At 43.0% G+C, this 18,752-nt stretch overlaps 1 protein-coding gene across 1 annotated transcript in view; it reads left to right on the forward strand.

The window, feature by feature from the left end:
* RHCE (Rh blood group CcEe antigens) overlaps window positions 1-18,752 on the forward strand; it is a 292,091-nt gene that overhangs the window by 221,531 nt on the left and 51,808 nt on the right. The window contains exon 7 of the mRNA XM_078682715.1: window positions 6,625-6,758. Coding sequence (XP_078538841.1) covers window positions 6,625-6,758 — 134 coding nt within the window. The remainder of the gene's footprint in view (window positions 1-6,624; window positions 6,759-18,752) is intronic.

Consider the following 18,752-nt stretch of genomic DNA (forward strand, 5'->3'; position numbering starts at 1 on the left):
CTCCACTCACTCTCTCCACTCTCTCTCTCTCTCCACTCTCTCTCTCCACTGTCTCTCTCCACTCTCTCTCTACTCTCTCTCTCTCTCTCTCTCTCTCCACTCTCTCTCTCTCCTCTCTCTCTCTCTCTCTCCACTCTCTCTCTCTCCACTCTCTCTCTCTCCACTCTCTCTCTCCACTGGCTCTCTCTCCACTGGCTCTCTCTCCACTGTCTCTCCACTGTCTCTCACTCTCTCTACTCTCTCTCCACTCTCTCTCTCCCTTCTCTCTCTCTACTCTCCCTTCTCTCTCTCTTCTCTCTCTCCACTATCTCTACTCTCTCTCCACTCTCTTTACTCTCTCTACTCTCTCTACTCTCTCACTCTCCACTCTCTCTACTCTCTCCCTCTCTCTCCACTCCCCTCTCTCTCTCTCTCTCTCTCTCTCTCTCTCTCTCCTCTCTCTCTCTACTCTCTCTTCACTCTCTCTCTCTACTCTCTCTCTCTCTCTTCACTCTCTCTCCATCTCTCCATCTCTCTCTCTCCATTCTCTCTCCACTGTCTCTCCACTGTCTCTCTCCACTCTCTCCACTCTCTCTCTCCACTCTCTCTCTCTCCACTCTCTCTCCACTCACTCTCTCTTCACTCTCTCTCCACTGTCTCTCCACTGTCTCTTCTCTCCCCCCACTCTCTCTCCACTCTCTCTCACCACTCTCTCTCTCTCCACTCTCTCTCCACTGTCTCTCTCCACTGTCTATCTCCACTCTCTCTCTCTCTCTCTCTCTCTCTCTCCACTCTATCTCTCTCTCCACTCTCTTTCTCCACTCTTTCACTCTCCACTCTCTCTCTCTCTCTCTCCACTCTCTCTCTCTCTCTCTCCAATGTCTCTCTCTCCCTCTCTATCTCTCAGTGAGCCAGTCTCCTCTCCCTGTCATTCAGTCTCTCTCAGTCAGTCTGTCAGTCTCTCTATCTCTCTCTTTCTGTCAGTCAGTCAGTCTCTCTCTCTCTCAGTCAGTTTCTCAGCCAGTCAGTCTCTCGGTCAGTCAGTATTCAGTCTCTGAGTCAGTCAGTCTCTAATCTCTCTCCACTCTATCTCTCTCTCTCCATTCTCTCCCTCAACTCTGTCCAATCTATCTTTACTGTCTCTATCTCCACTGTCTCTCTCTCCACTTTCTCTCTCTCTACTCTCTCCCCACTCTCTCTCTCTATACTCTCTCTCCACTCTCTCCCTCCACTGTCTCCCTCCACTCTCTCTCCACTCGCTCTACTCTCTCTCCACTCTCTCTCTCTCCACTCTCTCTTCTCACTCTACTCTCTCTCTACTCTCTCTCCACTCTCTCTCTCTCTCCACTCTCTTTCTCTCTCTCTCCACTCTCTCCCCACTCTCTCTCTACTCTCTCTCCACTCTCTCTCTCTCTCCAATCTCTCCACTCTCTCCACTCTCGCCACTATCTCTCCACTCTCTCTCTCCACTGTCTCTCTCCACTGTCTCTCTCTCCACTGTCTCTCTCCACTCTCTCTCTCTCCACTCTCTCTCTCTCCACTCTCTCTCGCTGCACATAAAAAGGTAACATGAGGGGAAGCGCTGAAGAATGCTGCATCAATAGAAGCAATATTAGCTATAACTCATTTGCGCTTGGGGTTTTGTTCAATGGATTTGCAACATTTTATGCTGCTAAGTTAAACTACATTTGGGCTCATGCGGCAAAATGTAATGTACAACGGTTTACTAATTAGAGGATTCTGACTGGCTTCCCCTATTGAAAACATTTGAGCAGTGGATTCAATATTATGATAGTATTTACCTAGGCACTGTAGAGAGGGTGTATTAAATAGGACCATGGAGCATGTTTCATGTGTGTCTTATGGGCTGTATTAAAGAGGAGGCACTTATTTGTGTCTTAAACAGTTGTTATGCTGTTACTATTGAGCTATAGTGTTCTTGCCATCAAAAATACACGTCATACATTTGCTTCCTCCTCCATTTTTATGGAGATACTGTTGAGATCAGAGAAATGACAGCTCAATCGCTTGAGATCTTGGAGAGGAAACACGGGAATAATTATCAACAAGCAAAAGCAGGCTGCACAGGAAATGCGACTAAACAACAAGTACTAACGTGGCCCAATCAGAGGAGATTAGCAAACTGGCATTGAGAAGGGTAGATGCAGACCTAGACAAGTTGCATCGCTGCCTAATGCCCACATCTTGCTTGACAACATGGTATGGCAAGGTGAAAATTAAGGTATGGTGTGGTGCATAGAATTTGTGAAACGGGCACTTGCCATTGCTATGGCTGTGTGGTTGCATTGCGCTATTGTCTTACAAGTCCTGAGATAAAAATCCTGAACTTTCTGAAAAAAAAGAGAAAAGTGATACGTGTTACTTAATCTTAGTCACTGCTAATTACTCTGAGTGATATTTCAGTTTATGATTTTATTCTCATTGTGCCACTAAATACGGAGTCCAATCATAGGCAAATCAGCCTCGATCCAACAGGAACAGTCCAACCTAAACTGGTAGACCAGACCACATCCGTGCTCCAATGGATCACAAGCAAACTCAGATCAGCTTTGGCCTGTTTTGGAATTGTTAGTGAGGTACCGATTGGGTCCTGTGGGATAGTGAGCTAGGTGCATGCCCAACCTTGACTGGGCATACATGTCATAGGCAGGGCAACCCACTGAGAAAAGTTAAAATGTGAGGAGAGGCATGCTTGAATGCTCAGTCACTGTTAAATACTTTAGACCACACTCCAGTGCATGATGGTTTTCCCCACTGTGCCACTGCAAACAGGGACCAGCCCTATGAAAATCAGCCCTGTTCTACTCTAATAAGAAGGCTGCAGTGCACCCTGAACTGTTAGGCCACACAAGCAGGAAGGAACACATGGAGCCCCACACCTCAGAAGGCATTGTGTGGCCACATCAGCGAGGTGCAGCTCGAGCCCTTTGACACTGCAAGCGATGGGACTCATGGGTGTCTGACTGAGAAAAACACACATGTGATAGATTGGGTTGACAGTTTGAATAGAGAATAGCCACTGGTAATTTGTCTCGCTCACATTCGAGCCTCTCGGCTGGTCTCGAAGGACAGAACAGAGCACTTGTATAACACTTTTACAGTTCAGGACCGAGGTAAACAGAAATTAAGGTAAATCACCCCAAGGAGCACACTAAATTAATACCGGATGAACTCACAGGCAACAACAGGCAGCACCACATACGCAAAGGAATGAGGCCTAAACAACAAGGGCCTCATTTATGAAAAAACGAGGACTGGCTGAAGGTGCCACACCTACCATTCTGTTGTTCTAGCACGCGTTGCCAACAGGTAGAGAAAAATAGTGCCCAGCTGGCAAAGGAAACAGGTAGAACCAGGATGGCACATGCCCTCAGTTACAGAGTGCTCAGCTATCAAGAGGCACATGCAGGGAACTGGTGAGCTAGAAGCAGGCAGGTGGTGCTCAAGACCCAGATGCCTAGGACAAGGAAAGACTACAAAGAAGACTATGCATCGCTCGAGCTATGTGGAAACTGGAAATAGTGAAATGAATCGATTCTAAAATAGGTCCAAGAGTGTTGTGGGCAACGTTTACAAGGCATTCTGCAGGCCCATCAGGACAGCACTCCCTCCCCCAGTGAACACATAACTGATCCTGACACCCATCGCTTTCTGCTTCGGTCGGTTATATATTCGCCACACCCCCTCCCTCCCCCCGCCCATCATCTCAGACATCCAGCCCGGCCCCTGCCAGTGCTAAAATGAATATTTCCTTAACGGTCCGTTCCCGCCATCTCCCTTCTGCAATCTGCGCCTCTCTCTAAAACAGGTGTACCATCGTTTTGATCACACGACATACTCGAGTTTCGCACGCTCGTCACTCACCTTAGGCCTGGCTGGCTAGCCTGCAGCTTTCCTTTGAAGGCGAGCGCCGGGGCGGGCCACAGAAGACAGGGCGACTGATACTGCGCAAGGCCAGGCAGGGGCTATTACTGTTTTTAGTGCCACGGCGGCCGCACCCTTCTGGCTTCTTCTAAGTCACCGCAGTACCAGTACTAAGTCACGCGCTCTTTTACAATGCGCATGACAATATTGGCATTAGTCACGAGGCCCTCCCCCACCCTTAAGACCGCGGCACCGCGGCGCGCAGACGCATAGAAAACAACTGCGTGCCGCCATGCCCACGGACCTTATTCACTTATTTATGCGATTTTATATAGCGCGAACTTTACCCGAAGGTGTCAGAGCACTTTACATAAGAACCAGTTGAAAAACATAAGGACTTAGGATTACATGCGTTACATAAAGGATACAAACAGAAAAAAAATTGCAAATGCACAAGATGTAAAGTCTTACAAGGAGGAGATACAAATGGATATACTCTAAGAGTCACATAGGAATGATAGAGACTACAAAGGTCTACTGCCTATACTAGTGATTAGAGTTATCCCTATATACATATATTTATATACATACATAGTAGATTTCCTCAGGCAGAGTACCATTAAGTGGGGTTGGAGGGAGGACGTAGTCACAACCCCAAAAGGCATAACAGAGAGGGGAAGAAACATTTGAGGATCCTCAAGGGGGAAAAGAGGGAAAAGGGTAAAAGACGAGGGAATGGACGTGATTGTTGTAGAATGATATGTATAGCAAACATTTCAAGGGCTCAACTTGTGCAAGAGTTCTTCGAGCAGCGCTTCTCGAACTTTTTAGAAACACAACCCTAATTTTAGAACAACAAATGTTTACGACCCAACCAGCTTTAATGTAGCTAGAGCATTGTGTGGTAGCACTCCGTCATTTACAGACAGCACATTTTCCATTGAAATGGCTACTAAATGTTGCACAGGCATACAGTTTTAGTGATAAAAGTATATTGCATGCAAATGATAATGTGTGTAAGTCTGCTTCCAGTGAATATTTATCATTTGTGCACCACCAAGTAAAGTGTCTAGATTTTTTTTATACCATTAAAATCTTTGTTTCCATCACATTTCAGAATTACACAAATGTGCTTCATTTTTGCTTTCCCAACTTTTAAATGCACACAGTTCACTTACAAGAATTTACATTTTGCTGTGTGCAAAAAAAATGACATCATACAGCCTTTCCATACACACTCACTGTACCCCAGGACAAGACTGTCACATAAAAGTTTACTGTTCTTTCTCCGATTGCAAAGTGAGAGGAGTTAGGAAACACCAGTCTCCATGTTACAAAAATAAGCAGCAATTTGTCAGAAGACATAGCCTGGCATTTAACCCGTCTTTGAAGCCAGGAAATGTAACAAAAATACAGAATTTAAAGGCATCCTTACTTTTTAGGTAAAACTTTTGTGGCAACCAAAAATCATCTCACCACAAACAAAGGGGTAGGGGCCCATAATTTGGGAAACAGAGTGAAGCCAGACCCTTGGCTCGGATCTGTCTCGGATTTACCTGTTATTTGTTGGCTCGTCCACCTCTATTTGGATGATTGAAACAAAGCATCTCAGAAAAGCTCACTAAATATGTTATTATTCACACTTTACAGACACTAAAAAGATTAACAATAGGAAATGCAACAGAAGTAAGAGCCTACTGCGCAGTGTGCACCAACTATTTAAATAATTCAAAAAGGCTCAGACAGGCTAGCAGGGCGTGCGCACGCACGGCACCTTAATTCATGTTTAAAGTAGAGGCCCAGGCACATCAATCTCCGTGGTGTGAGGAGCGCACTCAGGCCTGCCTTGCCTTGCTAACTGAGTAGGCAGCGTGTCTTCCTCTGCTAAGAGTGAGGGGGCCCCTGGCTGGAGCGTAGGGGCCCCCTGCGGGGGTCTGTGTTAATACGCCTGTGCCCATCGCCCCTATATAATTAATGGTTGTTGTTACAATACATTGAGGCTCACCGTCCGTGCCACGGACTCCGTGGTGTGCGGCGCGCACACTGTAGTTTACTTTGTAGGCTTGGTGACTTCAAGACGTCTTACAGAGAGTGAGGGGGGCCGGGGCCCCTGGAGCGTCGAGCCCCCTCCCCTCCCCCCCCCCCCCCCCCCCCCCACTGCGGGGCCTGCGTGGGCCTGTGTTACGCCCCTGCAACAGATTAAAACAATCAGAGGAGCAGCAGTTCAGAGTGGCGCCAGGGGGCGTTGAGGTCAGAGGACGCGTGGAGAGGTGGGCGCCAGGCTGGTCTGTTGCCGTGTATCCTCAGAAGTGTCCGGACGGGCTCCGTGCTTATTGCTGAATACAATTATATATACTATTCTTTCCTGCAACGAGAAGCCTTTGTTTATTTTGACCTTATATGTCGATGCATTTACCAAACAGTGCTCCAGTGGAAAAAGTGATATTCCCAACCAGAGCTAGGTTGGTGCACCCACCCACGGTTCTAAAAGGGGGGAACTCACATTAGCAGGGCATATCGTTCGATGTTTAGAAGAACAGAGCAGAAATGAACTTATCTTGCAATTGACATATGAGTACAACATATACAGCGACTCCAAACAATAAAACCTTTATTATGACAAAATACTGAAGCAACGGGCAAACACAAATGTCATACTTAGCTGTTCTTTCGACTTGTTACTGGATATTACCTGTTTTGTTGAATTGTACTGTGTTGAGGGCATCATTAAATGTACCTGTAACAATTGTTCTTTTTTAGACGTGCCTGAATTCAGTGTTTCAGGTTCATGACACATGCGGAGTTCACGCCACGTTTGGCTTACCTGGGCTGCTCGGAGGAATCGCCCATGTCATCCTTCTTCTAACTGCTCACTGGTCCGGTGATTTCACAGCGTAGGTTTGATTACTTTTTATACAACCTTTTGCTGAAAGTTCTAGGTGTATTTGTGTTCCATCAGCGTGGTCTTTGAATGCCTAGATATTCTGTTTGGATGGGATTATTTTAGAATGAGTGTAGAACATTAATCATATTGAAGAGGCTATGAGCTGTGCCCTGTATTTTGGTGGTATCTTTCCAAAACTGTGCTTTGTATTTTACATTATTAATCTAGCATAGGCAGAGCAAGTATTTCCCCTTCCAAAACGTCACCACATACTTACTAAGCAAATGGCGCTTCCCATTTGTGACATTGAGCGCATCTGGGGCACTTAAGCTACCTGTTTCCTCCACAAGGTTGACTAGTTGGGGCCAGGTCCGATGAACATTTGTTGGACACTAGGTGTCGCTGTTGCTGCTCTGCCCACCATGAATATAATGCATGGGGTTAAACTTTGAGTGTTGACAATCGCTCATCTCTTAAACTATTGCATTTACATCAAAAGCAGATATAGCTACACGCTTGGCAATACTTAACATTGATATTACCAGGGCGAGAGTTACTAAACAATTGGGACTGCAGGTATAACTAAAATTAAGGAATTTCAGCACTGAGGATTAGACAAATCTTGAGAGCTGAGGTCTATAAAATTACAATGAATCTCAGCTTGCCTAAGCAATGGTATACACATGGAGACAAAACTATTGAGGTAAAGTCACAAACCTCGATTGGAACGTTCTAGGATTTTTTGGGGAAATTATACAATGTACGAAATTATAAATCAGAAATTGTGGCACTAGACATTAGAGCACCCTCATTCTTTTCCCGGAGTAATTCAAACCTCCGGTCAGTGAAATATAGATTTAAAGATACCACAGTGGTGAATGGCAACACATATTCGGTCGAAGGTTATAAAGAGGGGGGCAAAAGCCCTTCCGTGGGGAGGTAACAATTTAACATAAATTAGCAATGGCCATGTAATGGCTCAGATATGGTGAACTGGATTTCTCTCAACAGGGCTGTGGTAAAGAATGTCTCTTTTCAAAAGAACTTGCTGATCAGGATTAACACAATGAGGTTTAAGTGAAACAAAGGACTCAAACTGAAACCAAGACTCCTCTCACCGATCCGTTCATACCCCCCTCTTTTTAGAACCTTTCTCCTGCTCTGGCCCATTCTCTGGCGCTCACTCTGGTGTCCTTTATGACACTTCGAGGCCCAACCGGATGCTGCCTGCACGCCCACCTGCTCCTTCCGGCCCCAGCAGCCCTTGGGAACATCACTCAGAAATCGGTCCTCCACTTAGCATTGCTCACTCGTCCTAAGCTCTTACTGCTTGCTACCGTGATATCCTTCCCAAGCATCTGCTCAACATCTATGCAGTCATTTATTAAGAATAACAAACAAAGCATTGCATTGTCTTGGACTACAAAACATAAGTTTAAGAATATATTGCAAGCTGAAATCATTGCTGATTTTAAAACTATCTATTGAACACCCCATTTGTTCTAAGTGTTCATAATTCACATATGTAGTATTGTTTAATGTAAATGCCATTCTCTTATTAAACACAACATATTTACATGCTTATTTATAAAAAGAAAAACATTTTTTTTAGATTGATTCACAAATAGAAATCTGCACCTATAAATGTAATCATGGGCACAGATTCATGCTTTTTCCTAATTCACCTGGAAAAGTGCACCATTCGAAGCTTTCAAGTCATGCTATTGGGAATGTCATGTGATTAGGTCTGGTTTGATAGCATAGCTGTGGCCAGACCTTATGTGATCAATTGAAAAGAAGCTTTCAGAAGTACTGCTGAAAGAGGGCCTTAGACCCCGCCCACAGTTTGCTTACCTTGAGTACAGCATTTTATTGGGAAGAAGTTATATGCTTTCACTGAAAGAGCACAAGTATTGCATGTTTTGCCTTGTGGGAAAGTTTATGCTGAATACAGCAGAATTGGGTTGGTTATGGTGCTGAGCCAATTATAAAGGCTGAAGGGCTGATCTCTCTATTATGAAAAGATAAACATAAAGGCAGAAGAACTTGTGTGTTTATTGTGAAAAACATATATCAAAGTCAATAGGCTTTTTAAAGTGAATTATTATTACTCTGTATTGAAGCATGCAGAGAGGTATATTTTTACACGGAATTTCATAAATTACAGTAGTAGGCCAATGTTAGTCAACCCTGTGACGAACTGTGGAGATAGGAGGTCTGCACTGTGATAATCCTTGTTAGGCTCTCTTAAGAGAAATAGTATTTGGCTTTTACAATTGTAATTTTATGACCTTACTCCTGATGTTTGCTTTGTGGGAAAGCTACAGCTCGATACTGTAGGCCTGAGTTGGTTATGGTGACAAGTACATTAAAAATGTTATAAGCCTGATTAGTTCACAGGTACAAGTTATGTCCAGTGCCGGTTGTGTGATCTGTTCATTATACAGATGTTTGACAAATGCAGTAGATCTTGCTTTTTATTGTGAAAAGCATTTGTTAAAGTCAATATGCCTTTAGTGGTGGCTTGTTATCATGCTTAACTACAGTCTTTAGACAGGCATTTTGTTACAAGAAGTCTCACAGATTACCATCGTAGGCAAGGGTTTCGGTTTGGTGACCCTCTCTCAAATAAACCTGGGTGTTGAAGCTTTTCACTGGTTTAGTCCTCCTTAGGTACTTTTGAGAGGGGTTGTGTATTATTTTGGCAAGAATGTATGACATAATATCGACAGACAGAATATCTACATACAAAAATATCGACACAAAAATATCGAAATCAAAAATATCGAAATTATATCTACATAATGGTAAGTACAAAAATATCGAAAAAATAATATCGTTGTACAAAAATATCGAAATTAAAAATATCGTTTTTTTAAATGTATTAATAATAATTTAAAATTAATTTAAAAATACATATAATTTTACAAATATTAATGCATGTTTTTACAACGCAGATACTTTTACAACGCATACCATTACAACGTAAGTATTGGTAAGTATATAATACATTTTTTATGTAAATTAATTAAAATTAATATAATATAATTTAATTTAATTTAATTAATTTAATTTAATTTAAATTTAATTTTACTTTAATTTTTACACTGTACCCCTGTACCCCAAAAACCCAAAACTGACCCTGAACCCTAAAAATACCCCTTTACCAAAAAACTAAAAACTGACCCTGAACCCTAAAAATACCCCTTTACCCAAAAACTAAAAACTGACCCTGAACCCTAAAAATACCCCTTTACCCAAAAATCAAAAACTGACCCTGAACCCTAAAAATACCCCTTTACCCAAAAACTAAAAACTGATCCTGTGCCCTAAAAATACCCCTTTACCCAAAAACTAAAAACTGACCCTGAACCCTAAAAATACCCCTTTACCCAAAAACTAAAAACTGACCCTGAACCTTAAAAATACCCCTTGACCCAAAAACCCAAAACTATAACATTTTAAATATAATTATATACTTACCAATACTTACGTTGTAATGGTATGCGTTGTAAAGGTATCTGCGTTGTAAAAACATGCGTTGTAAATGCATGCGTTGTAATAGTTTTTGCGTTGTAAAAGTTTCGTTGTAATGGTAGTGCGTTGTAAAAGTTGCGTTGTAATGGTTGTTTCCCTATAAACACACAACCCACTACACATAAATAAATGAAATCATTTAATCACTTAATAATTATTAATTACCAATTAATTATTAATTAACAATATCAAAAATTAATAAATTAAAAATATTAACACATTAACTCTAATTAATTAAATTTACTACTTAATATTATTTCATTACAAATTAATTATTAATTAACAATAACACTAAATTAAATATATTAGCACAATAAATCTAATTAATGTAATTAACTAATTAACATTAATTAATTACCAATTAATTATTAATTAACAATAACAATACATTATATATCTTAGCACATTAAATCTAATTAATTTAATTAACTAATTAATATTAATTAATTAACAATTAATTATTAATTAACAATAACACGAAATTAAATATATTACCACATTAAATCTAATTAATGTAATTAACTAATTAGTTTCAATTAATTACAAATTAATTATTAATTAAAAAATATTTAAAAATATATATTAATTATTTAATTATTATTAAATTACTTCCCACCCTATTCCCCTATAAACCCACAACCCGCTCTAATACTAAAACGCAAAATGTTAACATAATTACTAATTTTCAAACATACATTTCTAAACATATTTAGCAAACATATAAACAACATAATAAAATACATAACACTAAACAACAAAATTTCGATATTACTAACATACATACCTTAATCTCGATATTCTGTCTGTCGATATTATGGCACATCGATATACGAAACCATCGATATTAAAACATCGATATTATTGTATATCGATATTTTAATTTCGATATTTTGTCTGCCTACCTTTTGGCAAATGTAATTTTGTACATATTTGTACTTTTATAACAGTAAGCATGATAGTTGCCAGTTTATGCACCCTTCAGTAAGCCTGTGTTTGGTATAGTGTGAACCCAGGGGATATGCCGTATTAGTTCCCTGGAACAGTTATGCCAGATTGCATATGTTTGATATTGCACTGGGCTGAAGCCTGTAGACAAGTATTTTGTTATATGGCATTTCACAGATTACCATGGTAGGCAAAGATTTTGGTGTTGGTGATCCACTTCACCAGACTGTTTGGATACATTGTTTTCCAGAGCTGTACCAACACCTGGTAGATAACAACGTCACAGACCCCAGGGAGCTTGCCAAGGATGTACCGCTGGCTCAGCACCGGGTACACAAGAAGGTATCTAGAGGATGAAGAGGAGGAGACAAAAATAAAACTAAAGAGTGCTCAAAAGGCCCCCAATGCAGTTCTCAGGGGAAGAATTCCCAGTCCCAATCTGACCCAAAAAAACTGTGGTTTTCCTGAGAAGAAATCCCCTTGATGTTTTGCCCCCAAACACTATAAGTGTTATAGGTACGGGGACGTCAAGGGGGACTCGCACTGCCCAAAAGGCAGAAGCCCCCAGCTGGGGGCAGACAACAGTGATTGCCAGTGTATCACTTGGGGAAGAGGTTGCCCCAGTTAGTGTGATGGGGAGTGCAGAGGTTACCCTATTGTCCTGTGTGGCAAACAGTACCCAAGGCTCACATGTCTAGTAACACTAAAAGGTATGGGCAGTGGGCCACTATCAGTGGGCAGAGGGGGGAGGCTCTGAGGGACATAGGAACTAGTACGACTACTGTCAGGTGTCATCTGGTGTCTGCAGAGCAGGTCATTCCCAACTTATTCCACCAGGCTATACTAGCTGACAACCATGAGATTCACTATCCTTTAAATGAGGGTGGTTCCCTAAAGGTAGCTATGAGTCAGCCCAAGCCTGTGGATTGTCTGCTTGGTAATGACATGGAGCACACCATCTGGATGGAGGTGGAGCTCTAGTCTCACCTAGAGATGGTAGGATTGCCTGAGTGGGTGTGCCTAACCCCACTGTCCATGGCAGCAACAATAGGAAGTCATAAGAGGACCTGTAGCCTGGAAAAAAGGCCCAAGTACCTGCCAAAAAAAGAAAGGGCAGGGGATATGGGGAACCCTTTCCTATGCTTCCTTGGTCCGGGAGGAGGCTGAGCCCGTGGGTGACGCCCCGCAACCTAGTGGGGAGGACATTGATGCCCTGAGGGACCTACCTGAGCTGGCCATCTTGCAAGTGAAAGGGGGCCATCCCAGGGTGAAATTCTGCAAAGCTCAGAAAGAGTGCCCTACTCTTGAGGGCCTATGGCGTCAGGCTGAAGACCAGGCAGCTGGAGACACCTCTGGTGAACTCCTGATTTACTGGGACAATTATCTCCTGTATAGCGAGCCCAAGGTTCCTGAGCCTGGAGCAATCCATGTTTTGGTGGTCCTCCAATTCTACAGGGCCCTCCTACTGGAAGTAGCTCATCATGTACCTCTGGCAGAACATTTGGGCTAAGACAAGACCTTTGCAATGAATGTCACCCACTTCTATTGGCTCCGGCTGAGCTTGACCTCAGATGCATTCTGCAGGTCTTGGCCTACCTACTAGGCCAGTGGGAAGACAGGGGGAAAGAAAAAGGCTTCCCTGGTTCCCCTTCCTGTCATTGGCACTCCCTTTTATCGGGTGGGCATCAACATTGCGGGGCAACTGGATTTCAAGATAGCTCTGGGTAACAGGTTTATACTGGTCTTGGTGGACCATGCCACCCAGAACCCGGAGGCAATACACCTGAGGATAGTGATTGAGCCTGCAGTGGCCAGGGCACTGATGGGTGTCTTTATCTGGGTGGATTTCCTCAAGGAGGTAGTGTGTGAGCACCAACTTCATATCAGCATACATAAAGTGCAGGAGGTATGGGTGTGGAGTGCCTTACAAGTTTTCCACAACATATCATCCCCAGACCAATGGGCTTGTTGAAAGGTTCAACAAGACCCTCAAAAGCATTATCATGGGCCTGCCAGAGCTCTTGAGGAGGAAATAGGGCATCCTCTTGCCATGCCTGTTGTTTGCTTACAGGGAGTAGAGAAGGGAGTAGGGTTAAGTCCCTTTGAACTTCTGTATGACCGCCCTCTCAGAGGTTTGGGAGCAAGCTCCTAAGAACCCCCCCTCAAGATGTAGTCAGCCACATGTTAACTCTTAGGGATCATGTGAAACACTTCTGGAAAAAGCCATGGAGAACCTGGAAGCTCTGGTAAGACCAGAAGGCCTTTCTGGTTGAGTTTCAGCCTGGCTAGAAAGGGTGGGTGATTGAGTCAGTGGAACCCTGTCCCTTGAAGGACCGGTAGATTGGGCCCTATGAGGTGAAGGAGCGCAAGGGAGAGGTCACCTACTTGCCAGATCTCAATATCCCCAGAAACTCCTTGTGGGTCCTGCACATTAGCGCGCACTTTAGTGAAAGTTGTTGTAACTGCCACACACCCTCCTGCACATCAACCGCCATAAGTCCCACTACAAGAGGTCTGAGGTAACCATGCTCCTGGTGATGAATGATGGATTGGAAGAGTAGAGTGAACCTTTCCCTAGACCTCCTATCTTCCAAGTAGCAGGATGGGTCAGTGGAAGGAATTGTCTTCTTTATTACCCTGACCCAAGGACAACTGAGGCAGTGTTGCCACTTGCTGGGCAGTTCAACTCCTTTTTCTCACTTACCTTAGTGCTCACCACTTGGTGCACCCACAACATTAACCACCTGGGACAGCATGCCTGTCAAAAACAAAATGTACAGGTTTTCTAATACAGTGAGAATCAGCACTAAGGATGGGGTATTAACATTTTTGGAGTTAGGGGTGATTGAGCACTCCAGTAATCCTTGGTCTAGTCCTGTGTTTCTGGCACCCAAAGCCACCCCACCAGGATCCGCACCAGAACTCTTAGCATTGTGTGGATTATAGAGGGCTCAACTTAGTCATTTAGACTGACGCTCACTCCATCCCCGAGCTGATGAGCTCATTCACCTTTGAGGAACCACCAAGTTCCTGAGTACGTTGGACTTGACCTCAGAATACTGACAGATTGCTTTAACTAAGAGGACAAAGGAGAGTAGAGGTCTGCATTCTCCACCCCAGAGGGCCACTTCCAGTTCCGGTGGATGACCTTAGGATTAAAGAATGCCTCTGCCACCATCCTGAATTTGGTCAACCTGGTCATGGAAGGGATGGAGTCTCTCAGAGCGGCTTATCTAGACAATATTGTGATCTTCAGCTCCAGCCGGGAAGACCAACTGTTCTGATTTCAGGAAGTTCTTTAGGCCCTGCAGAAGGCAGGCCTGACTAACAAGGCCAGTAAGTGTCAGATAGGCATCTGTGGTTTACTTGGGCTACCAGGTCATAATATAGCGCAAACATGCCAGTGAGGCATATAAGTTCACCTTGGGGGAAGCTGTGATAAGTGTTTGTATTATAAACTGAAATTCCAGAGCCCCGAAGTGTCAGATTCAATAAAGTTTTTTTGATACTTTCTAAAAATATCGGATGTCTTAACATTGGTCATCGATAAATTTCAGGTCTTAATATAATATATCAGCATCACAGATGAAGGGTAATTATAGCGCTGCACTCTCAGAATATGTTAAGGGGATGCCTCTATTAAATTGAGGACTGACTGGCCCCTTTAACTACAAGATAATGTTATTTCCAAAGTGGACTACGTATCCCAAGCATACGAGCGACGGCCCGATCACGTGACTGTGGCCAAAATGCAGCAGCTATTGAAATAGAGCGTAGGACTACCGCTCGGCACTTCCGCACATTGATTTATGCGAACAACGGCTCAAGTAAGAAGGTTAGTTATACCATCCTGCAAAACAACAGGTGAGGGACAGAATGCAGAACAATGTCATACATTCACCCCAGTACAGAGATCTGGGCCTAAATCCATCGTTTTTTTGCTCACCATGCCTTTCCAGTTTGAACCCAGCCATATGCAAATCAGTCTTGACCCTGTGCTCCATGGGAACAGTCCAGCCGCAACTGCTAAGCCAGGTCCTCCCTGGACTGGAAACAAGCATCCAAGGACCGGTTTTGGGCTTTCAGCCCTCTTCAGCCTGGATAGCTTGATTCCAGTGGCATGGAGAGCACAGGACTCACGTCAGTTATACCATCCTGCCATCACGTAGATAGAGTAATTAGTAGCAGTAAGTTAATGGATCCATTTGCTCCATACAGGGTCCGGGACTGGGTCATTCAAATCACCCGGTATAGCGGAAGTTGACTACCGCGACGAGACCACCATAAAATGGGTAAGCAGCCAATAATGTTTCCAACTAGTTTTAGAATGGTTAAACAGGTCCCAATACTTCCTAACGCTCGCCCTGTTTCCCAATTCGTTTGCAGGAGTCTACTGACGTTTTTCTAAAGAGGGGTGAGTGTAATCCCTTTTACCACATAGCTTTAGACACATAAATCAGGGAGTTTGGTAACATGAAGTCTTGTCTTGTGTTCCCTGTTTAGTTAAGTGTTTCAACACACTTCATACATTAAAGGACGCTTCAATTCCTGATTTATAAGGTACGGATTTGCAAGCCGGTTGGTGGCTATAGTGACACTGGTTTTTGATTAGGTTTCTGAAATTTGGCATATGTGTTTTTGTCTTGTAGAAATTATCGGTCCTGAGGAGAACCCTTAAAGCACCGGGTTCGAAACGCGTCGACCTGGCCTATTGTCAAATAGAATATATGTAAAGATTAGGGAGTTAAACTCGCAATTATATGGGAGATTCATATAATTCTTAAAAAAAATAAGGAGTCCACTAAGACAAATTATTGACAACTTTGGTTTAGTTAATGATTTTTGACAAGAAGGCCACTTATTTTGTTGTGTGTATGAGTATGAGTGAGGAATGTGTGTATTGGCCAAAATTATGAATGGGTGTGTGGTAAAATTGTATATAATGATATGTTTTGTATAAAAAATTGTAATGTTTTGGATCCAAATGTTTTCTTGATGCACAAAAATTTCTTAAAAGTCTTGAAAAAAGTACTAACTATTGGTAAAATAAATAAACCAATTAGTGACGTAATCTATAAAACGGACCGGTATGTTTTATTCATAAAGGTTGTAGATAAAAAGAGAAAAGTGTTGTCCAGTATTGGCAGTTGTATTGTTTAATGCTAAATTGACTCAGCCTTACTGGGTCCGAGTCAAGACCCTTTGGTGTTTTCTTGACTAGTGGGCGTGCAGCACTCATTATGTCATCCAATGTAGACTTTTAAACATGTCTTAGGCCTGCCACTGCAGCCTCTAGTGTAGTTTTTAACTGCTATTTTGACCTGGCAAAATAAAGCATCCTTTTAATACTTATATGTCACCCCTACAGTAGGCACTAAAGCTAATTGGATAGGGTGTATTGCATTTAAAAGTTGGGCAAAAACATCTAAAGTCATTTTTCACTTTAGCAAGCCTAACTCTCCCACTGAGTTACCTTGTTTCACTCAATAAGTGATATCTGTGGATTGGAAGTTGATAGAGACCTTTTGTTTGGACGCACATTAATTTGTAATTTAAAATACTCTTTAATTGTAAAGTCAGATTTTAAGTCACAATTCTGAAAATGCCAGTTTTAGAATGTTAGTATTTTCTTGTTCCTTCCATTTGTGCCTTCTGTCAGTGTCCTGGATCACATGCCTGTGAACGGCTCTGCTTTTGGGGTTTTTGGATTGCTTCCAGACAGAAAAACAAAGGGGACTTAGGTGTGAACAGGAGGGGCCATCATGGTAGGATGACTAGGAGGAGCTGTACCCAGCCCCACTTGCACTTCAAAAGGCTTTGCCTCCTACAAACAGAAAGTAACCTCACACCAGGCCGGTCTTGCCTATTATTACCCCCAGACAGTTTGGAGCTTGGGCACGGGAAGGGAAAGCACTTCCCAGAACCAGATGTGGGGATAGCACAGGAAGTCAGAGGCTGGCACCAGGTAAAAATATTAGACTTCCAGAGCAACTCATCAGAAAACTCATGGACCTGTGGAAGTTACAGAAGAAGCTCTGACATACTACCATAGGACTGCCCTGCTGCTTAAAGGACTGCCTCGCTGTCTAAGAAGGAAGGGTGGACCTATTTGCCTTCATCACAGGCTAACCAGAGTGACTCCAAGGGTCAGTTGGCTGACCTCCTGTGTGAGCTACAGGGGCACAACAAGCTTCAAATGCCTTCATGCAACTGCCCAGCTGACCTGCTGCAACTGGACCTGCCTGAATCTGCCTGAGCCCTACTGACCTCTGCTCGAGTGAGTCCCTGATCCTCAAGAGGTGCCTCCCCAGATTCTGGACTCTTGGCTATCATCAGAGTGTACTTCCCCTGAAGAAAAGGTGAAGATCCTGATGTTTGGGCTCCTCACAACCACAAATGCACCTAGTTGTGATGCAGCGCAGATTACCAGCTTGGGTTACTCATAAACTACCATACTCACCTGGGCCCATAAAACACTCATACATAAGCTGATATTCACCACTGGGGAACAGGACTTATTTTTACCTGTAATAATATTTACCTGTACACCAATTCTTACCAAAATCTTATCACCTTAATTCTCAATTTTTTCCTCTGGTCAATAGATCAGGTTGTTAGCACAATAGGTAGGAATTGACATTTACTTTTATATATTTGAATGACCACAGACTCTGGAGAGTTTTAAAAACGTTATCTATGCAATCATTTTGTGAGTCAATACCAATACATGTCAAGCATCAACTTTAAAGAATAAAATAATGATCAAAGTGAAATATAAAGACTTAGCAAAATCTCATAACATTGGTACCTGGGAAGAATGGAAAAGGAAAACGGTACAAGGACATACCACACAGATTTATATTTACCTGGAATGGTGCGAAGACCAACCCCTGGCCAAGGGCTGGAAAAAGGGGCTCCCGAGTAGTCAGGAGTCAGCAGTTCAGGACAGGTTCAGGAGAGGACAGGTGACCTCTTCTAAGTGCAATGCCAGTGTTGCACCCCTCTCTCGTATTGCTCTCAATTATTTCCCCTTCTAGATGGACAGGTTCGTCTTCTTCCGCAATCTCTCCAGCTCTTCTCTCTCTTTGTCTCTCCTTTCCCAATTTTTCTGTCAGAGTGCTCAAGCATCATCTCTGACCTCCGTGGCATCCGCCGTCTTCTGCTTCAGTGATGGGTCGGTGACAAGTCTGGCAAACTAACTGACTGAGCCTACCTTAGTTATACTATTCTCAGTGTATGTACCACTCCTCAATGTTTTAATATTCGAGAATCCCCGACTTCTGATTGATCAGTGGGATGGGGAGAGGTCATCACACCATATTAATGTAATGTCATTTTCTTAGGTTTTATTGTTCTATGTTCCCTCCCATTAATTTCACTTTCCCATGCTTTATTTCCACCCGCATTTCATATTAATGTTATCTACAATGTATACAACTTTTTGACTTATTCTCCTTCCCCTCTCTGGGTCAAGAGGTGATGTTCCCAGGTGCGTCTTCTGGTTAAACTGTACTTGGCAGAG

Source organism: Lissotriton helveticus, chromosome 3_1 (genome assembly GCF_964261635.1).
Source record: "Lissotriton helveticus chromosome 3_1, aLisHel1.1, whole genome shotgun sequence".
NCBI lineage: Eukaryota > Metazoa > Chordata > Amphibia > Caudata > Salamandridae > Lissotriton > Lissotriton helveticus.